The sequence below is a fragment of the Portunus trituberculatus genome, chromosome 13, assembly GCF_017591435.1.
Source record: "Portunus trituberculatus isolate SZX2019 chromosome 13, ASM1759143v1, whole genome shotgun sequence".
NCBI lineage: Eukaryota > Metazoa > Arthropoda > Malacostraca > Decapoda > Portunidae > Portunus > Portunus trituberculatus.
In genome coordinates, this window is record NC_059267.1 from 196,118 (window position 1) to 222,222 (window position 26,105).

Sequence of the window (26,105 nt, forward strand, 5' to 3'; positions counted from 1 at the left end):
ATAAAGTATTTTAACCTAGTGTATGGATGTCACGGGGTTAAGGCTAGTTTTCACTATTTTAATTCTTGGGACGGTCAATAAATCACGCCCACTCTACGTTGTTTCACTCGGCCCTCCTACAAATTCCTCAGTTTCTTGAGCTGTATAATAACGCGAAATGGTAACAAAAGGAATATGAAAACGCGTCTTGTACGGAAGGGATCAAACGTGTTGCTTTACTATATATAGAACTCCTTAATTCGTGTTTGATATTTGACGCTGATATTTGACGCTAATAAGTTTAATTGTTGTTCTCTCGTTATGGAATAGGTCTCGGAATTGGCAAAAAGAATAGTGGACAGTATTTCTTAACGTAATGAGGCTGCTGCTTCAAGTTGCGTGCATTAGAAGCAAGACGTGGTAGTATTACGTTAAGGTAGGGAATATAACCATATTAGTTATGGTAGGTAAGAGTGAAAGGACACGACTCGTACAGAAGGTAGTATAATGAGTGACTTAAACCACTCGGAGGATCTGTGAATAGATAAGAATGCGAGTAGCGGCTGAAGTTTGAAAGTCACGTTTGGGGATATAGCCATCAAATTCGTTCTAGAGTGGTAGTTAAACTGGTAGTCAAGTGAACGGATGACTCTTTTATCAGGACTATCATTGGTGTAAAGGTGTCCGATAAGCTTCGCTGTTCATGACAACGACTGCACGGGAGACGCTGGGAGAAGAACGGAGGGTGTAATAGTGTTAGAGGGAGGGAGAGAGAGAGAGAGAGAGAGAGAGAGAGAGAGAGAGAGAGAGAGAGAGAGAGAGAGAGAGAGAGAGAGAGAGAGAGAGAGAGGGCGGGAGAGAGAGAGAGGAGGGCGGGAGAGAGAGAGGATGATTGAGGCAGTGAGGCGAGTGAGAGGATGATTGAGGCAGTGGAGGGAGGAGGGCGGGCGAGTGAGAGGATGATTGAGGCAGTGAAAGTGTAGTGTCCGACAGTGTAGCGTTGTGTTCATGTGGATGTAATAGGTTAATTTTGTCTGCCCATTACAGGAGTTCGCGATCCAAAGGACTTGAGTGCAGCGATCCCGTGTTCCTGCACCATCAAGGAAGGACTCTGGCTTCACTGACACTTCCCCCCCTCATCCATCCTACCAACACCGCCGCTACTGCCCCTCGGGGTAGGGTTTCTGCCTCGCATTGGGCCTTCAGGCCCTTCACTGCTGTCCCGCAAACACGTGCCGCCGTCGCCGCTGCTGCCACTGAGGGACATCGCCTCCCAGCAGCCCAGCCACCACCGTAGTCCAGTAAAAGATTCATCCTACCATTCAACACCACCACCACCACCACTACTACTACTACCACCACCACCGCTGCCGTCCAGTGAAAGATTCAGCCTCGCATCGCAGACATCCTACCATTCAACACCTGCTGCCGCTGCCACCACCACCACAACCACCGCCGCCCGCCGTCCAGTGAATGATTCGGCCTCGCATCGCAGACCTCCTGCTACCACCACCTCATTATGGTGTCACAACTTGCTGTTGTCACGTTTGAATAATAAATTGTGAAATTGTGAAGTAATCTTTGTTTTGGTAAATTTAATTTCCTGGGAATATTTGTGTATGACCAATGGGCAGTCTCCTCAAGCTAGGTTAGGTCAGGTCTGACTAATATTGCCTCCATTAATTTCTTCACTCGCTCTAAACAATATCAGAAATAAACTGATCTTATTTCTTACTTGGATCACAAATAATACAAAATACATGGAATGGATGAAAGTGAACTTTTCAGGTGGTATTCTTAAGAATAGAGCTGAAAAATGCTCGGGTAGAAAGGAAGAATGGAGCTGAAAAATCCTCAACTGATTAAAATAGTCCAAAATATCGTGATGCTAGCCAAAAAATGGCTAAAAAATAGTCCAACACCCAAAAAAGGCAAAAAAAAAAATGCCAAGTGGCCTAAAGTAGGCAAAAAAAAAAAAACCCAAAAAAGTGGCCAAAAAAGAAACGAAGTGGCCTAAATAGGCAAAAAAAACCAAAAAAGTGGCTCTAAATAGGCAAAAAAACCCAAAAAAGTGGCCCTAAAAATTGTATAAGTCGAAAATACTCGAAAGAGTCTCCGGAGACAAGGCAGATGCATATTGAAGCTAAAAATTAAATGCAAGAGTCAACCTACACTTTTATTCAACTATTTACATTGTTACATTGCCTGAAAATCTACAAATAAATAAAAAACAAACCACAAAAAATCTAAAAAAGCAAACTCTACACAAATTTTCAACTTAGTACAAAAACCATGAGCAAAATTTATACAGCAGTCTACATACAAGTACAAAAACAGCAATAAAAAAAAAAAAATTCAACTTAGTACAAAAACCATGAGCAAAATTTATACAGCAGTCTACATACAAGTACAAAAACAGCAATAAAAAAAAAAGTGAAAACTCTACACAAATTTTCAGTTTAGTACAAAAACGGTGAGCAAAATGTATACAGCAGTCTACACAAAAGTATAAAAACAATGAGCAAAAATTATAGTGAAAAGCCTATACGTACAAATTTCCAACTTAATAAAAAAAAACATTACAAAAAGTCTACAATAATTTTCAACTTAAATTTCAAACCATTTTTCAAGTTAACAAATGTTCAGATAAAAATGTTTGGTTTTGAAATGACACAATCTTACAAACCAACTACTTCAACCATCAGAGAGAAAAAGAGAGAGAGAGAGAGAGAGAGAGAGAGAGAGAGAGAGAGAGAGAGAGAGAGAGAGAGAGAGAGAGAGAGAGAGAGAGAGAATTTAAATAGCAAAAACTTTATAAAATGACAATATTTATTCTTATTTTACGTTTTCTTTTTCTCTTCATTCCTTCTTTCTTCTCTTCCTCTTCCTCTACCTCTTCCTTCCTCCTCCTCTTCCCTTGGTCTTAACACAATCTGAAATAAATAAAATAGAGAGAGAGAGAGAGAGAGATAGAGAGAGAGAGAGAGAGAGAATTTAAATAGCAAAAACTTTATAAAATGACAATATTTATTCTTATTTTACCTTTTCTTTTTCTCTTCATTCCTTCTTTCTTCTCTTCCTCTACCTCTTCCTTCCTCCTCCTCCTCCTCTTCCCTTGGTCTTAACACAATCTGAAATAAATAAAATAGGATTATCAGAGAGAGAGAGAGAGAGAGAGAGAGAGAGAGAGAGAGAGAGAGAGAGAGAGTGATGGGATGTCTATATTATGGCAGTGCCCTTAACCTAACCTAACCTTCACCAAGATGACTAACAATGGTGACAACAAAGACGCCTTTATCAAAATGCTAAAACTGAACTAGTACTTATATTAATGTGTTGGGGGTCACATTAATGTACTGGTGAGGGGGAGTGGGGGAAGGGAGATGGTCAGGTCACTCTAGCATTAGCATATCCACACTTCTTGTATGGTTTGGTTATATGGGGGGGAGAGAGTGTTCCTTTAATAATATTCTTGAAAATCTTTTTATCACACATAAGAAAATTATAAGAGTTATATGACCCAACCATCGCTACGCACACACTGACGCCCTGTTCAAGCACTTCATCTTGCTGGAACTCTGTCATATTAATGGCCTCCAAACAAATCTCTTTGTATATCAATCTTCACATATCAACCAAACAGAATGTGACTTCCATTTTATTCGTGCTAACCACACCCGCAGACAAAACTGTCTTCAGCTGCCTTTATGTAAAACTTCTCACACTCACCGGTATTTGACATATAGGGGTGCAAAGAAATGGTATGAACTGCCTCATGATGTAACAAATAGCCTTTCACTCAATAGATTTAAGAAAAAAATTAAACTAACGTTGTTCAACTATTAAGAAATCCACTTTTTTTCATCTCCGTTATTATTAGGGTTATTTATGTGCGCTATATACATTGTGTGTGTGTTTCACTGTTTGATCTGCTGCAGTCTCTGACGAGACAGCCAGACGTTACCATACGGAACGAGCTCAAAGCTCATTATTTCCGATCTTTGGATAGGCCTGAGACCAGGCACACACCACACACCGGGACAACAAGGTCACAACTCCTCAATTTACATCCCGTACCTACTCACTGCTAGGTGAACAGGGGCTACACGTGAAAGGAGACACACCCAAATATCTCCACCCGGCTGGGGAATCGAACCCCGTGTGTGTGTGTGTGTGTGTGTCTCTATTGGCCAACAGGACACTGCTTCATCGCAGGACTGTCTGCAGTGTTGGAGCACTGAACCAGCAATGTGTAGCCAAGGTCTTGGGCATCTTGGCTGAAGATGTCCTCATGCTCCATCAGCAGCTTCTCCAACTTCACCACATGCTCGGGAATAAGCTTGGTGGAACTACGTACCTCCAAGTGTGGAGGTAGTACGGGGCTTGCTTGCTTCACCCACACCTCCGTCCACCTCACGACTGCTGCTACTTGCCACTGCCTGGCGTACACAGGCTGTCACAGTGGCTTCTGCAACCTCACCTTTCCTCATGACTCGGCATTACAGCTCCAGCCTCTCATCCTCGACATCTGAACTTGTCACGGGGCTCTCCACCTGTTTAGCAGCATCCTCAAGGATTAGTGGTACTGTTTCACCACATACTTGCATCTGCATCCTTCCGAGGTCCACACACACTGCACTCTGAACCAGGGAGTCCAGCCCCAACAGATAGGGTTCCTCCATGAATACTAGTAGTTTCTCCTCAACGCCACCCACTGTGATCGTAGACATCATGGAGCCTCATAGTATTGTACAGTGGCCAGTCACACCACACAGCTGCTGGTCTGACACAAGGAGATCTTGCGCTGCCACAACTTCTTCCCCGACGACGGTCTTTGCTGCACCAGTGTCCACCACCACGGGACATGGGCGGCCATCCACCTTACTCTTAACAACTCCAGTGCATCCCTTGCACTGTTGTCTCAGTGCCACCATTTCTTCCTTGAACTCTTCTGACAGGTCCTGCCACAGCCTCTTGTCATGTTCCAAGGTGAACTGTCTTGCTTCCCTGATTGCTGCTCGCATCTCCTCTCACATCAGGCCTAATTGCACTCTCACTGCACTCATGTCCTGTTTAATTTAATCTATTTGCACAGTAATCCCAATGAGCAAGTTTTCCAGCCTTTTCCAATCTGGCTCACTGCCTTCTGGCTTCTTACTGCCTCTCACATCTGAATCTGCCATTGTTCGTACATACCCGGCAACCTTGCTAGCCAAACTTTATCCCACAACTCCTGACACCAACTGTTATGCTGCCCCCACGTCCTTACAGCCTCCATAGTCATGACAGGTACTCACTTAACCTCAGCAGCAGCCCAGGACAGCACAGGACGGGATGGTACCAGACACAGGGATACTTCTGGCGAAGGTCCGGGCTAGCAAGGGAAAGTGAGACACGAGTGCTCACCAGACTCAGGCAGACTTACTCAGAGAGGCAGGGTAACAGGAAACACTTGGTACAACTTCTTCAGTTTACTGGTGTGTAATACAGTACAGTACAGGACAGTACAAGGTGGCACACACGAGAGCGAAGGGCTGAGAAGATGACACAGTGGTGACTGGGGCACGTCAAGAGTGAAGGAAGGAGACGAAGAACAGGGGACTAGGCTGGGGCCCGCTTATATAGCTTCCCCCTGCTACTCTACTACCATTGGCTCACCCATGAGCCAATCACGGATGGTTTATCCACCTGCTTCCTGTTTCTCACATCTGGTCTCGCCAACACCACATCTAGCACCGAAAACAGTGGTGCCAAACTGTTTCAAAATTCCCTGAAAACATAACAAACTGCCTCAAAATGTTCTCAAAGCATGCCAAGCTGTCTTAAAATGTCCTCAAAACAAGTCAAACTATCTTAAAATGTGGTCAAAACATTCCAAACTGTCTCACAATGTCCTTGAAATATGCCAAATTGTTTCAAAATACCCTCAAAACATAACAAACTGTCTCAAAACACTCTCAAAACATGCCAAACTGTCTCAAAATACCCTTAAAACATATGAAACTATCTTAATATACCCTCAAAACATGCCAAACTCTTTCAAAATATCCTGAAAACCTGCCAAACTATCTCAATATATCCTCAAAATATATCAAACTGTCTTAAAATGTCCTCAAAACATAACAAACTATCTAAAAAATGCCCTCAAAACCTAACCTAACCTAACCTAACCTAACCACATCATACCATTGACCTGCATAAGGAAGGTAGCCTGTGTGACCTCAGCATTGAGCAGACACCCCCTCTCAGGTCACAGAGTGGCTCACAGTGAGGTCACTGTCCAGGGAGTTTTGCAGCAAAGGTCAGAGGTCACACAGGTCACACTGGGATAGTAATAATATTAATAGCAATAATACTGTAAGAATGCCAGGAGAAGGAGGAGGAAGAGGAGGAGGAGGAGGAGGAGGAGGAGGAGGAGGAGGAGGAGGAGGAGGAGGAGGAGGAGGAGGAGGGAGGAGGAGGAGGGAGGAGGAGGAAGGAAGGAAGGAAGGAAGGAAGGAAGGAAGGAAGGAGAGAGAGAGAGAGAGAGAGAGAGAGAGAGAGAGAGAGAGAGAGAGAGAGAGAGAGAGAGAGAGAGAGAGAGAGAGAGAGAGAGAGAGAGAGAGAGAGAGAGAGAGAGAGAGAGAGAGAGAGAGAGAGAGAGAGAGAGAGAGAGAGAGAGAGAGAGAGAGAATTTAAATAGCAAAAACTTTATAAAATACAATACTTATTCTTATTTTACCTTTTCTTTTTTTCTGTTGATTCCTTCTTTCTTCTCTTCCTCTTCTTCTTCTCCTCCTCCTCCTGCTCCTCCTCCTTCTCCTTCTCCTCCTCCTCCTCCTCCTCCTCCTCCTCCTCCCCTTCCTCCTCTTGCCTTGGTCTAACTTTCTCAAAGATTAAACTCATGTGTACCTAAATGCATTCACTGTTATTTCTTCCCAGTGATAAGCTTTTTCTATAACAGCTATCAAACAATAATCATTTTGATGGATTTTCACAGATTCTTTTATGGTTCAAGTAAGAAATTGACAATATTTCTACATCATCAATATGAGAAACACTTCTGAAAACCTACACTAGTCATTTATGTGACCTTGGAAAGCAGTCCTGATGAGAGAAGTGCTCCTGAATTTTTTTATATATTTTTTATAATCTTAATGGGTTTTCAAGAGTGTTTTATAGGTTAATGAGAGATTTATATTTCTACATTACAAACAGGAGAAACCATTGTGAGGATCCATCCTTTTAAGCATCTCTGTGGCCTTGGAAAGCCATTGTATTGAGAGAGTTAAACCCTTCTCAATACTGTGATGTTGTATAAGTCTCTGGACCCTTCCACCACATTTCACTACCTTCACTGGCTTTCCCTTTTACAAAAGAAAAAAAAAAAAAAATAATAATAAATAAAGAAAAAAAATAAAGAAAAAAATAATAGAAAATAATAATAAATAAATAAATAAATAATAATAAGAAGAAGAAGCTGGGATTTTGACAAGTATTGATTCACAGACACAGGTGATATAAATAACTAGCTAACATATATAGAAAAAAAGGATTTGGAATATAAACTTATTGATCATAAATGGTAAAGTTTATCAATAAAATAGTATCATATTGCCTTCACTGCAACCAGGAATGTAAGAAGTAATGTGCCACATGTGACACAGATGAAACAGGTACAAATAGATTAATAATAATAAGCAAAAGATAGATGAAAATTAAGATTATGAATTTATTGAATAAATGTTAAAGCTTCTCTATAAAATTAACATCATCATTACTATTATCATAATGATAATAATTATGATACTAATAATAATAACAATGATAATAAAAAAAGTAATAATGATAACCATAATAACAGACATCAAAATTCTAAAACACAGATAAATTGCTTTACAAAATTATCAACAGCAATCAATTATATCAATTATAAAAGCATTTCAGACGTCAACAAATGTTATAGACAAGGTCTGATAATTATTTAACACTATCTGGAATGTGACTTGCTGAAAGACTCAAATTGTCTCCTATAATTAAATAAATAACCACTATGTACATATATCACAAGCACAGGTTTGCCAAAAATAAGCAAAGGCATCTTTGATGCCCAACATTATTACATACACTGGTCATCCTTCTCTGTGTGTTTTGAATGGTGGAGATCAATCAAGTCTATCTTTGTGCTGTTAGGATACCATAGCAATGATTAGTTAGGTTTTCATGAGTTTTTCTGCCAATAGTAAATACTTTTCAACAAACAACAATCATGAAAATACCCTTGAAAGCCACAACCCCTTTGATAGTGAAGAATCCTTGCTAAACTATGACCACAATAATAAAAACACTCTTGAAAACCTTGACAATATCCATCTAATTCTTTTGACAATGCAGAACCTTTGTCAAACTACAACTAGAATAATGAAAATAGTCTTAAAAACCCTAATAACTTCTACATTAGCTTCCAAGAAAGAAATCAGAAGATGCCTTTGAAAACTCCTAAAATTTCCTCTCCAGTCTGTGAGAAATTAATTGAGACAAGACAACAAAACATTTAAATATAAATACTTGAGACAAGACAACAAAAACATTAAAGAATATTAAAATATAAACTCTGTTTACAATTGTGACCTTTCCAGATTGTCATGGAATGCTTAAGTAGTGTTTATAATCAATCAGAACTTAGCTGTGAGTAAAGAATTTCTTCTTCAGAGTCGGAGTCAAATATGGTGCCAATGGTGTCTATAGGATTGGTGTGTGGCAGCTTCTTGCCCTGCATCCTGTACTCTATGGTGCTGTGCTTGATGCTGTACCCAAAATACACAGCAAATCCTGCAAAAAAAATCTAGTGATTCCTGTCTTCTAGAGTGACAGAAAATGAGGAAAAAAAAAAAAAAAAAAAAAAAGATAGGGTAAGAATCAGGTGGTGGAAAGAAAAAGCAGGGAAAAAATACACAGTGAATCCTGAAAAGACATTGATGTAGTTACATGTTTACTAAAGTGACTCCTGCCTTTGGAAAATGAAGTTAAGAGGATTGGAATGAAGTGGGAGGAGAAAGCAAGGAAGGAAGGCAGCAGCTGAAAATAGTACATGATAAATCCTCTAAAGACAGAGTTGTACGTCTTTAGAAAGCAGTGAGTTTTGCCTTTGAGTGATGGGATATGAGAAAGGTAGGAATGATGTACAAATTTAGTGATGGAAGAAGAAAGCAAGAGAAGAATCATATCTCTCTCTCTCTCTCTCTCTCTCTCTCTCTCTCTCTCTCTCTCTCTCTCTCTATATATATATATATATATATATATATATATATATATATATATATATATATATATATATATATATATATATATATATATATATATATATATATATATATATATATATATATATATATATATATATATATATATATATATATATATATATATATATATATATATATATATATATATATATATATATATATATATATATATATATACATGTAACTCAATTTACGGGCGTTTGATTTATACGTTTTTGTTATAATGCGACCGAAATTTTTTTATAATTAATTTAATTTGCGCGATCGGTTTGCTTATAAGCGATTTGGCCTAACTGCATTTTGAAACTGAGCGCCAGACGCAATTTCAAACTGCGCGCCAGAGAGTTCCGCAACTGGCTGATAGGTGGGAGCTCCGCTCTTCTTGTGCCTCATTTGCAGTCTGCCAACACTGAGTACAGATGGAATCTCTTCAATCTGCCTATAATTCACCAAGATGGCCCCAAAACATCCTTAATCTTCTTCTGCATGTGGGGTTATTTTTTATTAGTGGATTTTTGATAAAGTGGTCAAGATCAGAGGAAGATGGTGACTAACTGTGGTGTGAGTGGTGAAGGCAGTGACGCAGTGAGTGTTGTGTTTACGTATTCTTTGTTTTGTTGTTTTCTCTTATTATTTCTTGCTTTTCCCTTTACTTTAAATATACTTCTAGTATTTAGAATGGTAAATAATAAAAACACATTAATTTAGCCAAATAAATAGAGTGTTTTCTACAAATTTTTTTTGGACCACATCTCGCATCTATTGCTTCTTATGAGAATTACGTGTTTGTTTTACACGAATTTTGATATACGCGATGCCTCTTGGAACGCACCTATCACATAAATCGAGTTACCTGTATACATACATACATACATATATATATATATATATATATATATATATATATATATATATATATATATATATATATATATATATATATATATATATATATATATATATACCTGTATACATACATACATATATATATATATATATATATATATATATATATATATATATATATATATATATATATATATATATATATATATATATATATATATATATATATATATATATATATATATATATATATATATATATATATATATAATATCTCTTTCACCCCTCTTGGCTCTGTTGTGGGAGGAGAATTACAATATACATGAATAGAGGCTGCCGTGGTACAGTAGAACCACGCATGCTTTGGGGTCTGAGGGGTCTCCAAGCGCACGGGTTTGAATCCTGTCCACGGTTCGAGTGTAGGTTGGGCTTCCTCACTTGGGCAACGGTTTCTTATGAGGTGGGCTTTGAGATAGGAGGTATCCCAAAAAGTATCCCTTTTAGCCCATAAATTCCCGTGAAAAGCCCACATGGTATATACATATACATATATATATATATATATATATATATATATAAAGTCACTGTGCCCTTCCTTAGACACGGTAACTGTTTATGCAAACTGTACATACAATGAAATCCTGCGATTAGTACACATTGCCAATTGCATAATTTGCAATTTGTCCAACTTTTTGTGTAAAATTTAACTTGTCATTGATATGTTTGTCCTTCAATTCATAAACACCACTTTGTTACAGATAAAATTATGTGTTCTCATCAGGTAAGCCTCGAGCTAGCTTATGTACACAAAGCATCGTTCGAAAAGCTTTGTGAAACTTTGTGCTATTCTATTACAATCCCTAGGTTACTTTTATTGAAAATAGTGAGAAAAGTGTGTGTGTGTGTGTGTGTGTGTGTGTGTGTGTGTGTGTGTGTGTGTGTGTGTGTGTGTGTGTGTGTGTGTGTGTGTGTGTAATTCACCACCACAGTTGCTTGCTGGTCACCCAGCCAATCTTCCCCATTATGGAGCGAGCTTAGAGCTCATAGACTCATCTTTGGGTAGGACTGAGACCACATCACACACTCCACATACCGGGAAAGCGAGGCCACAACCCCTCGAGATACATCCCATACCTATTTACTGCTAGGTGAACAGGGGCTACACATTAAGAGGCTTGCCCATTTGCCTCACCACTTCCTGAGACTGTGTGTGTGTGTGTGTGTGTGTGTATTTACCTATTTGTGTATTACAGGGTCCAAGCTAAGCTCTCTGTGTCCTGTCTCCTTGTCCATTCCTGTCATATCTCTCTTTCATCTGATTGACAAACACCGCATCAACGACATCACTGCTCAGTTTATTCCACTTATCAATGCTACGATGCAGGAAACTGTATTTTCTCACTTCATTTAAACAGATGTCTTTTATTAGCTTTTTTCCATGTCCTCGGAGATGATTACTTGTGGTCACCTTTATCAACTCTCTGTCCAGTATGTCAATCTTGTTCACCAATTTATACATAGTTATCATGTCTCCTCTTGTTCTTCTCTCTTCTAATGTGGTCAGCCCCAGCTTCCTCAGTCTTTCCTCATAGTCTAACTCCCTGAATCCTGGTACCATCCTTGTTGCCAGCCTTTGTACCCTTTCTACCTTCTTCACATTTTTCTTCATATGCGGTGACCAGACACAAGCTGCATATTCTAACTGGGGTCTTATTAAGGTACATAATATCTTCTTCATCATTCCTTCATCTAGGTAGTGGAATGCAAGGCCAATATTTTGAAGCATGTTATATGTTTTCCCAAAAATCTTGTTAATGTGTTTCTCCGGTGACAAAGTGTTTTGCACGGTTACTCCTAAGTCTTTCTCCTCATTGGTCTCTTTAATTTTCTCATCACCCAGCCTGTAATCCCAGTTTGGTCTGTATCTACTTCTTCCCATTTTCATAACATGGGTCTTGTCTATATTAAATTCCATCTGCCACTCCTTACTCCACTCATATATTTTATCAAGATCTTCCTGTAACTTGTTACAATCTTCCACATTCTTTACTCTCCTCATAATTTTAGTATCATCCGCAAACATGTTCATGTAACTGTCAATTCCTACTGGCATATCATTAACATAAATCAAAAACATGATGGGACCAAGCACTGACCCTTGTGGAACTCCACTGGTTACCTTCTTCCACTCGGACTTCCTTCCTCTCACCACTGTTCTCATTTTTCTTCCCACTAAGTAATTTTCCATCCATTTTGCTAGTTTATCATTTACTCCAATCTTCTTTAGTTTCCACATCAGTATATGTGTGGTACTTTATCAAAGGCCTTTCTAAAGTCCAGGTAGATAGCATCCTCCCTGCGTTCCACAATCTTATTCGTGCTTAATTCCATATCCAGCTCAAAGCTTAGGACATCATGATCGCTTTTCCCCAAGGGACATTTATGTTCAATTTCCTCTTTTAGAGAGATGCCCCTGGTAAATACCAAATCCAACCTTGCTGCAACATCTTGTCCTCTGCACCTTGTTGGTGATCTCACCCACTGTGTCATCAAGTTATTTGTTGCTACCTTTAACAATTCCTCTGCCCACTCACCACCGTTCACCACTTCATAGTCTTCCCACACTATTTCTTTACAATTAAAGTCTCCGACTATCATCACTCTATCCTTTCTGATGAGTTCTTGCTTCATTCTGTCTAGAGTATTTCTCATCACCATTTGGTACTGTTCATATTCCCAAGCACTGGTTCTGGGTGGTATGTATACTGTTATAATATTAATGTCCCTCTTGCCATCTGTTATAAGCATACTTATCACTTCCTCATTTCTCTTACTATAGTTCACCTCCTTCACTATCAGATCTTCCTTAGTAAGAACCATTATACCACCACCTCCTTTATTTTTCTATCATTTCTCCATACTTTGTAGTGTTTTACAACAAACCAGTCTAGCTTTATTTCAGGCCTTAGCTTTGTTTCCACTACACACATTATGTCCGGTTCGTTATTTCTTAGGTAATCCATACATTCTAGCCTCTTAGACAGAAATCCATCTATATTCATGTAAGTCACTTGTATTCCATTCCTAGTCTCTTTCTTCCATGTAATGTCTATTCCGCCTGTTTTATCCACCACTTCTTTAGCCTCCCATTTCTCATCCTCCAAAAACTTGGTCTTTTCCTCCTCTGTTCTTTCGTCATTCCTCTCTTTCACTTCAGTTACAAGCTCTTTCATTTTCATTCGCTCATCCTGTGACATATTTCTTCTTATGTAAATTGTTTTGGTTTCCTCAGAGTCCTTAAGTTTCCAAGCCCTCCTCAACAAGGCCTCAGCTGCCACCTGAGACTTTAATTTCAATTTTAATGGTCTATTCTTGCCTTCCTCAAAAGCTCCCAATCTCACACTTTCTTCTACCTCAGCATATAGGTCCTCTTCCTCCACAGAGATCTTATTCAGTAAAGACTTAATCCTGTCATTTTCCTTATCCCTCCTATCCTGCCAGTTTCTGTTAGTTTCCTCCCTCAATCCTGTTATGATCACACATTTTTTCTTTTCAGCAATATCTCTCACCACATACTCATTTTCCTTTAGTGCCTTTACCATTTCACTCTGCGTAATCACTTTATTTTCCTCTTCCTGTTTTTTCACTATCTCCCTAAAGGACCTTTGTACCTCCTGATGTTCATGGTTCACTTCTTTCATCCTGGCATCAATTAGATTAAAGCATTCCTCCTTCCTCAAGTCCCCTTTGGATATTTTCATCTCCATTTCTAGGAGTTTAGCCTTCATCTCTTCACATTGTTTCCTTAGTTGTTGGTTTTCTTTCTCCATCTCTACTTTTTCCTTCAATAGCTCTTTATTCGCTATCGTTAACAAATAGATCTCTTTTTTGAACGAATCATTCTCGGCTATAACTCTATCCAGTTTTTCTTCTATGGACAAAATGTTTAGGAACTTACTTTCCAGTGCCTGGATTCTTGCATCCATATCTAATTTCTCCAGTCCTCTTGGAGTGGTTACAAAACCTTCAAAATCCTTAGGTTGTCTAGGGGTAGCCGCCATGTTTGTTAACGTCAGCTGATTACGGCCAAAACAATCACCGCCCACACTCTCCTCTCTAGGACCACTCTCCATATCCCTCACTTTCAACACTATGCGACAGTAGGACATCAACAGGACACTAGCTTAGAGGTACCTGGGCTCTGTAACACCATAGGTATTTTCACTTCTTCCCGTCCGCAGCCGGAGACGAGCCGTCCTCTCTCAGCGACCGTGTGTGTGTGTGTGTGTGTGTGTGTGTGTGTGTGTGTGTGTATTTACCTAGCTGTATATTACAGGATTACAGCAATGCTGCTAGTGACCTGTCTCCATCTCTAATTTTGTCCAACTTTCCTTAAATTTATTCACACTTTCTGCTGTTACAGTCTCTTCACTCAACCTGTTCTTCATACAGAAGATCCTTTATTTCTGGCACCATCCTTTCAATTCTTTGTAGTTTTTGATTTTTTTTCCTTCCTTTCTTTCTTTATTATCTATTTATTTATTAATTATTTATTTATTTTGTGTGTGTGTGTGTGTGTGTGTGTGTGTGTGTGTGTGTGTGTGTGTGTGTGTGTGTGTGTGTAACATTGGGAGACACACACACACACACACACACACACACACACACACACACACACACACACACACACACACACCTAGATGAAGGAATGATGAAGATATTATATACCTTAATAAGACCCCAGCTAGAATATTCAGCATGTGTCTGGTCAGCGCATATGAAGAAAAATGTGAAGAAGGTAGAAAGGGTACAAAGGCTGGCAACAAGGATGGTACCAGGACTCAGGGAGTTAGACTATGAGGAAAGACTAAGGAAGCTGGGGCTGACCACATTAGAAGAGAGAAGAACAAGAGGAGACATGATAACTATGTATAAATTGGTGAACAAGATTGACATACTGGATAGAGAGTTGATAAAGGTGACCACAAGTAATTATCTCTGAGGACATAGAAAAAAGCTAATAAAGGACATCTGTCTAAATGACGTGAGAAAATACAGTTTCCCGCATCGTAGCATTGATAAGTGGAATAAACTGAGCAGTCAAGTAGTTGATGCGGTGTGGGTCAATCAGATGAAAGAGAGAGATGACAGGAATGGACAAGGAGACAGGACACAGAGAGCTTAGCTTGGGCCCTGTAATACACAAATAGATAAATACAAATAGGTAAATACACACACACACACAAACACGCAAGAACGTAACAAAGGCATGGGAAGCACATTTAATTGAAAAAGATAAAAAGAGAAAAGAAATAAAAATATTAGCATTTCATACCAGGCTCTGGTGTAGGGTCCACTTGCATTCTTAAATAAAATACATGAAAAATAAACAATGACAGGTATATCTAACTGTGAAGGAAAACATCAAAATATGTTGAATGTACAAAAAGCATCATGGAATATGGCATTGGACGGGGAAGGGAGAGATGTAAAAATGCCACACATTGATTACAGTTGATGTGCTGTGCATACATATGTATCAGTGGTATTTAAAGCCTGGCAAGTGCCACATTACACAATGCTTTTTTTGTACAGTTAACACTCTTTCTGTTGTTTTATTTCATGGTTACATTTGCCTGTCATTACTTATTTTTCTGAACTATTTTAGTTAGCAATGCCAGTGAACACCACACCACAGGTTGCCAGGTTGACATGTTAACATGTTAACAGGTTGATAGATTGATGGGGTGACAAGTCGACATGTTGGAGGCTGCATCACTGAAAAGTAGTGCATCACACACAGATGAGGTAATATCCCAAGCAGCGGTGCCACCACCAGCCACACCCAGGTCAATTATGACGCCAAAGAATTTCTTTCACAATTTTACTATTAAGAAAGTTATAGACTTAATGGTGGAATGTCAGCACCTTGTCAACATTGATACTGTGAAGCATGGATGGAGGAGGATTTCTTCCTTCTCCTCCATATTCTTCATTCTCCTCCTTTTCTTCTTTCTCCTCCTTTTCTTCCTTCTCCTCTTTTCCTTCTTTTCATTCTCCTCTTTCTCCTCCTCCTTATACATAGGAGATGGGATATTCTGAAGGATGTAAAAGCTCTATCTCCTTTGTACTAATAGCCAGTGAGTCCTTCATTTACTGTCCTGTGCTTGCTCACCCCAACCCCTTCCTGGAGTTGAGAACCACTGTATTACATCATTCAATAACTGACTGGTAAGTCTGTCTAACTTCTCTAATTCCCATATGCATGTACTATATTTACTGTATTTCTGTCTGTTTATTATTTTTCTAATGGAGATCTTGGATAGTAAGTATGCTTTTCCAAATGTTTTATTTCTATGATATTCAAGTGGTAAAATTGACTTTTCTTTTAATTTCTTCCTAACACACACACACACACACACTGGTGCTGTTGACAGAAGAAGATGGAAGAACAAGAGGAGATGAAAAGAAGGTCAGGATGAGGCAATGTGTGAAGGATATTGGAAAATACAGTTTTCCACACAGAACGGTGGAAAAATGGAATGCATTGGATAATGAAGTTGTTACAGCACATAATGTGCACAACTTTAAGGAAAACTAGATAAATGGAGATATGGAGACAGGACACTATGAACCCTGCTTGAACACTGTATAATTCAACTAGGTAGGTAAATACACACACACACACACACACACACACACACACACACACACACACACACACACACACACACACATTTACAAGTGAATTATGGATAAATGTAAGCAACTTTAAACTCTTGGTGAAATATAGCTATTTATTGCACATGAAAGTAATCTCAGCTTGTATGAAAAAAAAAAAAAATATATATATATATACATATATATGACAAAGACATTATTACCAGTAATGTAAAATTGTTCTTATGTAGTATCCTTCCCCATGAAAAGAGAAAACAGCTGTAAAAACTCTTACACAGGCCAACTTAGATCATTAGATGAAACATAGTATATGAATATTTGCCTTCCCTCAAACAAAATGAAATGGTCACTACTAAACCATGACTGATCTGATGTGTGTGTGTGTGTGTGTGTGTGTGTGTGTGTGTGTGTGTTCACCGTTTCATCTGCTGCAGTCTCTGACGAGACAGCCAGACGTTACCCTATGGAACGAGCTCAGAGCTCATTCTTTTCGATCTTCGGATAGGACTGAGATCAGGCACACACCACACACCAGGACAACAAGGTCACAACTCCTCGATTTACATCCCGTACCTACTCACTGCTAGGTGAACAGGGGCTACACGTCAAAGGAGACACACCCAAATATCTCCATCTATTAATGTCCGGCCATGAAATCAACGGTCCTCTGGCTTAAGTGAAGCCAGCCTAACCACTGAGCTACAGGTCTCCTTTCTCTTCTGTTTTCCAGGGTTGGAAGTTGCATTCTTTTCAGTCTGTCTTCATAAGTCAAATCTCTTAAGTCAGGCACCATTTTGTTGCAGCCCTCTGTACTTTCTCTAGTTTCCTTATGTGTGTGTGTGTGTGTGTGTGTGTGTGTGTGTGTGTGTGTGTGTGTGTGTGTGTGTGTGTGTGTGTGTGTGTGCACGTGTGTGTGTGTGTGTGTGTGTATTTACTTAGTTGTAGTTTTACAGGGCTTTATGCTCATGTGGCCCGTCTCCATATCTACACTTATCCAATCTTACTTTAAAGGTATGCACACTCATTGCACACACTACTTCTTCATTTAAACTGTTCCATGTCTCAATACATCTCTGCGGAAAACTATATTTTTTAATATCTCTCAGACATCTTCCTTTTCTCAGCTTTTTACTATGCGATCTTGTGCTTCGGATGTCATATTCTTCTCTCAGGATCAGTTTCTCATTATCCACTTGGTCCATTCCGTTGATCAATTTATAAACTTGTATCAGGTCTCTCTCTCCTTCTTTGTTCCAGGGTTGGTAGATCCATAGCCTTTAGTCTCTCCTCATATGTCATCCCTTCAAATTCTGGAACCATTCTTGTAGCTATTTTTTGTAGCCTCTCCAATTTCCTTATGTGTTTCTTTTTATGAGGGGTCCACACTACTCCTGCATATTCCAATCTGGGTCTTATTATAGTACTTATCAATTTCTTCATCATTTCTTTGTCCATGTAGTGAAATGCTACTGCAATATTCCTTAGCAAATTATATGTTTCTCTAAAAATTCTATCCATATTGTTTTCTTCCATTGTCACTCCTAAGTCCTTTTCCTTTTTAACTTTCTCCAGTGTGTTTGTGTGTGTTACATTTTATTGGTGTTTTTATCTGCCAATTTCTTGGAGTTGTCTTTAATGGATTTTGTCTGTTTTTCAAATATTTTAATGGCATAAGATAAATGAATGAGTGAATACATACAAACAAGCAAACAAACAAACAAACAAACAAACACACACACACATATATATATATATATATATATATATATATATATATATATATATATATATATATATATATATATATATATATATATATATATATATATATATATATATATATATATATATATATGGTTCACAGAACAAATATTAAGAACATACTACATATATCATTATGTGACAATAGAGTATTCATTATTATTAACTATTATTACTAACATTATTTCTTATCATCATTATTACTATTTCAACAAATAACATTTCTTATCTAACACACACACACACACACACAAAAAAAAAAAAAAAAAAAAAAAAAAAAAAATTTTAAACTATGAACCTAGTGAAACATACGATATAGAGATAGATGAAGGCACATGCATATGAGGTGAGGTGTGATGATTTATTAATGAGAAGATGCATGCAAGGCTGCCAACTCTCTTCATGCTGTTTAGTGCTAATAGAGACTACTTTCCAGACATAAGCAGCAGCTAAGCGAGCCTTAAGCTTTAGCTGGCCGAGGAACAAACCTCTTCCGTTTTTTCTTTCTAATGGTCATGCTTTCTTCATCTTTTCTTAATTTTTGTTAATTTTCTATCTGCCAAGTAAAATTGTTTTGGCTTAATTCTTTTCTTATTCATCATATTTACTTCTCTGTCTTGTCTTGTACTTTTCAATCCATCACATCTGTATATGCTTGTATCTGTCTCTGTTCTAGGAGTCCTTCTATGATGGCTGGATCTCTGTTTTGTCAGCTCCGTTGGCATACAGTTTGCTCTCTCCTCTCTCTCGAATCGGGTCTAGCACTTCCAACTCCCTGCTTACCATTCTTCTGGTGTTGAGAAACTCGCTGGCCTCATTCCCCTCACCTGCAAGCTTGTCAAGAGACTCTGAGCTGCCTAGAATAAACATCTTATCCTCCTTCTTGCTCAGTGCATCTTGAAACGCATTATCGTTAAAGGTGAGACTTGGAGAGGGAGAAGGAATGAAGCTGTTTTCATCCGAGTTCTCCATTTCTGGTTCGTGGACAGGGATGACCACAAAGCTGGCGATACGGCGAGCAAAGGGACTATCTGGGGAACGTGGCGGTATGTCATCAAAGCTTGACATGCGACGAAGCTTCTTTATAGGGTGCCTCCTTCCTGCTGGAGTTGAGGGAACACTGCGAATCAGGTTTGCTTCTGACTGGGAACGAACAAGAACAGCATGTGGCTTTGAAGGCGGTGATGTTATGGGTGAGGATGATGCAGGTAGTGTAGGGGAGGACGGTGGTGGGGAAGGTGGTGGTGAGTGTGGTGGTGAGAGCTCTGGTGATGAGTAGTAAGCTTGGGTGATGTCTGTGCCATTGTTAGTGTCCCGGTTGAATAATGAGTTGGTAAATGGTGGTGGCTTGTTTGATTTATCCTTTTTGTTGCTGTTCTCTTCCATCTTTTTATCCTCATTATCCTCCTCCTTTACTTCCTTGGTTTTACTCTCATTCTCATCCTGAGTTGTAATTTCTTCTGCTCTGCTTATTTCCTTCACTTCTGTGTCTTCGTTTCCCTTTCTACTGTCAGAAGATGACAGAGAAGTGGTTATGGTAGTAAAAGGCAGGACACCACAATCCTCACTGGGACTCTCATTCATCACTGTATCATTCTCTACGTCACCATCCTTTCTTTCAATATCTATGCCTTCTTTAGCATGCTCTATTCTTTCATCTTCAACTCCAATTTTTTCACATTCCTCATTCTTTCCCTCAACATCATTAGTGCATTCTTTACAACCCTCCTTTCTTTCAACTTCTATTTTTTCTTTGTCTCCAGTCTCTTTCTCTTTCTTCTCCTCAGTGTCTCTCTCAACTGCCTTACCAGTCATCATCAGAGATACAACAACGGCAGCAGCGGACAATGGGGAGATGTCTTCACGCACTGCTACACTTCCATTGGCACCCTCATCCTCGGCACCGGTTTTCTTGCCTTGGAAATCCAGAGCGAGGGGAGACGGGACTGCAGGAGTCGTCTGCTTGGGTTTGGTGACAGGAGTACTTGGCTCAGAGCTAAGAGGAGTGGCTGGCTGGATCTCTATCTTGGGAATAATCAGCTCGTGTACATTCTTGCTGTCAGAGAAACTTGGGTTGTCAAGGCCCTGGTTGTTGCTGCCTCTCTTCCGTAGTGAGCTGTTCCACATGCCATAAGCAAAATAATCAAGAAAGCCTAGGAGTGAAAGGAAAGGAGTGGTTAGTGCTGTAAAGTGGCAGATGAAGGTCTAGAAGAGAAGATATTAGCATGGACACAACTATTAGAGTGCATCTGTTAACCCCTTCACTGCAATAAGCAACAACTGACAGTATCAAGAATGATGAAGCAAATTATCATAAGAATGTACCTTTAGAAAACACTAATCTGGTATAAGGAATGCATGAAAAAACTGAAAAGTGGTGAATATTTTGAGACAATAGAAAAATGTTAATCTCCAAGTAATAATGAACTGACATATAGCTTTGTAATCTCATCAATCAGGCTATAGTTTTTTTTCAATAAATTACAAGAAAGAAGGAGAATAAAAAGGTGGTTGCATAACAAGATGTCAGTGCAGAGGAAAGGTGTGCCAAACAACAGTGGAAGGGTTAGGGACTACACTACTGGGTTAGAATGACACAACTATGTAATTATGGAAGTTAATCATCACTGCATGAGAAGTGTCAGCATGAATACAAGCATGATAATTATACTTAAGATGCTTATTAGTTTATAAATTACTGTGCTGGGTTAGTCTTCCACAACTACAAGAAAAATAATTTTTGATGCAAAAGAAATGATGATACAGGCAAACTAAAATAATTAACCTCAAGATGCATATTAGTAAAGAAATAACTCTATGACTTCAATGACTATGTGAGATTGCAAACTCAAAAAACATGCAACATTTAGTATTACACTTAGTAAACCCAAGAACTCACTACCAGCTGCTTCTATACTTCCCCTTCCCTATGACTTGAATTCTTTCAAGAGGAAGGACTTCAGACAGTTCTCACACTTTGATTAATCCTTTTGGCCCTCTTTATTTAGGAACAAGCACCTCAATAGACCTGAGCTGATGTCCTTGTTACATGAAAGAAACAATGAATTCTATGACAAAGAGGGGCAATATTTATAGTTGGCATGAATGGGAACACTCACCAATGGCCATCCAGATACCAAACCGATACCAGGTGTGCAAATCCAGGCTACACATGAGGTATAGGTTAATGAATGTGCTGACAGCGGGCACCCAAGGCACCAGAGGAACCTATGGAAGGGAGAAAGGGAAATAGTTGTGTCATCATTATTATCTCCATCATCATCATCATCATCATCATCATCATCATTAAGGATTTACTCTCATACACACAGTACATAGCTTAACAGGAAAAAAAAATAATAGATGAGTAAGAAAATCAAAACATGAAGAAGAAAAGAATGATGAAGAAACAAATAAGGAAGAAAAGAGACAATGGAAAAAATAAAAACAAGAGCAAGAAAAAACAAAACAAAAAAGGAGAGGACATGCTGGTACATTCAAGCTGATATCAGAAAAAAGAAGAAAAAAAGAAAAGAAATCAACATGAACATGATTGACTGTTACATTAAAATTCTCATTAGCACCACCATAAAAAAAAAAAAAAAAAAAAAAAAAAAATAACTAGAAAAAGGGAAAACCAACAAAACAACACACACACACACACACACACACACACACACACACAAAATAAGGAGGCAATTATCACCTTGAAAGACAACTTTTTCTTGGACTCTGGCTGACGGGCGATGACCAAGAGGATAGCAAAGCTGAGAATGAACATGATGACAACACCAGTGATGGCACCTGCCTCCCCTTGAGACAGCTGTTCATTTAAAGCCACCAGCATGATGTCCAGAACTAGTACTGACACACCTGAGGGAGGAGAGACAATGGCTATCATGAGGGAAAGTGCTACGGGGAAGAAAAAGACAAATTCTTATGAAGAGAAAGAGACTGAAAACATGCTGATAAAACGAAAGTGGGTACATGAGGCATAGAAGAAAAGAGAAAGTGAAGGAGAGCTTGCTGCTTTGTATAAAGAGTTTTCCAGAGACATTGTTTGAGACTGGTGTCCATATATTTTCACTGTGACAAATATACAGAACAGGATCATTCTGAACCAATTCACTAAGAAGTTCATCATGCATTCTTGTGGACACATTCACAGCACTCATATGGCATCCATGAAACTGTGACAAATACCACTGGACAATATCAAATTTCATGGAACACACATAACTGACATGAAGACTCAAAACATTTCACTGCACTGGATGTATTAATGCATCGGCCCTATTCAAAGTAATGATATATTTCCTTCATTAACATTAAAGCACCGATTCATTACTGCTGTGTTAATGGGCCTTTAATCTCTCTCTCTCTCTCTCTCTCTCTCTCTCTCTCTCTCTTTTCTAAACTCACAGTAGCACATGATAGCCTTTGTGACAAGAGAAGCAGTGAGGTCAGTGGGCTTGGTAAGGCCTCTGGTGTTGAAGAGCTGGTGAAGATAGTCTGAGACATGATAACTAGATGGCACTGAAGTGGGCAGAACAGCCTTACCCTTCTCCTCGTCCTTATCTTCCTCATCCACTGTGTACCTGTCACCATGATGGACAAGAACAGGTTGAGACAGGGAGGTATTAAAGACAGTGAAAAGAGATAGACAGAAATTGGTTCTCAGAGTGGTAGATGAATGGAATAGGCTCAGTAATCAGGCTGTTAAAGATGAGTTATCTCATCTCCTTTTGTACTAGTAAAGATCAAAGAATGAAGAAATCTATCAACTTTTGGATTAAGAAGATGGGTTGAATGATAATGAGAGTAAAAGTTGGAAGTTTTGAAAACAAAATACCAGTAAATTTACTGAATATTGGTGAGACTAAGTAAAATTTAGAAAGAATGAAGGTATTAATTAACTCTTGCATAAACAAGATGGACAGGATATCAATTAATAAGGTCTTGTGAAGCGAAGCCATGGCAAAAGGAAGGTAAGCAGTTAGCACATTCAAAAAATGTAATAATTGAAATAAGAGTACAAGAAAGTAAGAGATGTAACACTGAAGCAACATAATCTCTGAAAAAACAGCACAAGAAACAAAGAGAGGGAACACTGAGTCAGTGAAAGAATCTCAACTCACAGTAAGCTCACAGAGTACTCACGCTGTATTCAGCAATGTATATTCACACTTCCCATTGCTATGATCATTGTCTGTGTATCTGAAACAAACCACCACAATAATTTTGAAATGCCCCACATTTACAATAATGCAGTAAGAAAGACAATATACAAGATGAATGCTTCACCAACAATTACCACACATAGTAGAACCTTGGTTCATGAATATACAAAAAATAAAACATTATGGTGTGTGCTTGTGTATGTATGGACTAGAGAGGAAGATCAGCTGTCCTTTACTCAAAATTTGGTACCTTTCTCCTCTTCCTCTCCTCCCTCACCATCCACCTGTGCCAGCAACAACAATTTTTTTTTTTTTTCAGTTTAATGTTATTTATCTATCTATTTAAAGATGTGCATTTCACTTTTATTCTATATTCTTCATAACAAAAATAAAAACACTTAAATATGTAGCTAAAAATACATGCACTATATTTTTGAGGTTGAAACAAATGAATTGCATTTATATTGATTCAAATAAAAATGGTTTTGGTTTGCATACAATGGTTTAAGTTCATGAAGTGAGGTTCTATTGTACATGAATGTTCATGAACTGAGGTTCTATTGTATATGAATCTCCTGATACAATAATGAAAGACAAATGCAGAGGAAGTTAATAAATAGACAGGATAACACAAGCTTGACTCAAATACTACTTTCCAAATACCATTTGGTAAAAACAACTGAACACACACACACACACACACACACACACACACACACACACACACACACACACACACACACACACACACACACACACACACACACACACACACACAAAGAGATATGACAGGAGTAGACAAGGAGACAGGACACAGAGAGCTTAGCTCGGGCCCTGTAATACACAAATAGGTAAATACACACGCTAGACTGGATTTGGTGTTAACACGAGAAGTGTACCTATGTGGGGATATACAATATAAATGTCTATTGGGGAAGAGTGATCATGTGATTGTGGAAATGCAGATGGCAATAACACAGCGAAGGAGAGATGAGATATACAGGAGTGGTAGATTGAATTATAGAAAGATGGACACAGAAAATTTGAAAAATTATTTTACAACATTAGATTGGGAGGAGATGTTACAAATCAGAGAAGTGCAAAAAAAATATGAGATTTTTAAGAAATATTATAAAGAAGGAGTTATGAAATTTGTACCAAAGTATAAACCGAGAGAGGAAGGAAGAAAGGATTGGTTTAATGCAACTTGTGTTAAGGCCAAAGAAAAGAGATGTGGCTTGGAAAAGATGGAAAAAGAACAGGAATATACTAAATAAGGAGAATTATAGAGTGGCGAGAAATGAGTATGTGAGGGTAAGGAGGAGGAAGAAAGAAAATTTGAAAAAGATATTGTAGACAAGAGTAAGGAACATCCAAAATTGTTTTACAGGTTCATAAATGGTAAACTTAAAAGAGAGAGTCCATTGAAAGATTAAAAGGAGAGCAAGGGATAGTAGATGACCCTAAGAATATCGCGGAATTGCTAAATAATAGGTTTCAACAAGTATTTACTAAAGAAACAATGTTTGTAAAGCCTCAAAATGTAGAAGGAAATGTGCACATGGATGACATTAAGATACCTAAAAGGAGTTATATAAAATGTTGGAGGAACTTAAAGATGATAAAGCGATGGGACCAGATGAAGTTTCAGGAAAATTATTGAAGGAATGTAGAGAAGAATTGATAGATCCATTATATGATATTATAAGGTGCTCATTAGAAACAGGGAAGTACCGGTGGAGTGGAAAAGAGCTGAAGTGGTGCCCATTTATAAGGGAGGCAGTAAGGAAGAGCCTCTTAACTATAGACCTGTGTCTTTAACAAGTGTGGTCGGTAAGATTTGTGAGAGGGTGATAAAGAAATATTGGATACGGTTCCTGGAGGATCATAAGTTATTATCGGATCATCAATTTGGCTTTAGGAAAGGGAGGTCATGTGTAACAAATCTACTGAGCTTTTATTCAAGAGTGGTTGACAAAATACAAGAGAGAGAGGGATGGATGGACTGTGTATATTTGGATTTGAAAAAAGCTTTTGACAAGGTACCTCACATGAGACTGCTATGGAAATTAGAGATTTATGGAGGACTGAAGGGAAAATTGTTAAAATGGATGGAAAACTATTTGAGATGGAGGGAGATGAGAACGGTAATAAGGGATGCAAAGTCGGACTGGTTGGTGGTGGAGAGTGGAGTCCCACAAGGTTCAGTGCTGGCACCAATACTTTTCCTTGTCTATATTAATGATATGCCAGAGGAGTAAACAGTTATATTAATTTGTTTGCGGATGATGCAAAATTGTGTAGGTGTGTGAAGAGTGAAGAAGATTGTGAAATTTTACAGGCAGATCTAGATAGGATTTGGGAGTGGAGCAAG

General features: G+C 38.6%; 1 protein-coding gene across 21 annotated transcripts in view; it reads right to left on the reverse strand.

The window, feature by feature from the left end:
- Positions 1-7,534: 7,534 nt before the first annotated feature.
- Positions 7,535-26,105, reverse strand: part of LOC123503032 (cationic amino acid transporter 3-like) — a 34,131-nt gene continuing 15,560 nt past the window's right edge. For 14 of the 21 annotated variants that reach the window (XM_045252399.1, XM_045252394.1, XM_045252393.1 and 11 more), the window contains 5 exons: positions 23,712-23,768; positions 22,974-23,149; positions 22,258-22,424; positions 21,671-21,779; positions 19,062-20,704 (listed from right to left, as the gene is read on the reverse strand). In XM_045252399.1, the coding sequence (XP_045108334.1) occupies positions 19,236-20,704; positions 21,671-21,779; positions 22,258-22,424; positions 22,974-23,149; positions 23,712-23,768 (1,978 nt within the window). In that variant the 3' untranslated portion in view covers positions 19,062-19,235. Of the gene's footprint in view, positions 8,791-19,061; positions 20,705-21,670; positions 21,780-22,257; positions 22,425-22,973; positions 23,150-23,711; positions 23,769-26,105 lie in introns of those variants that run through there. The other 7 variants (XM_045252412.1, XM_045252411.1, XM_045252409.1 and 4 more) reach the window with 2 other exon arrangements.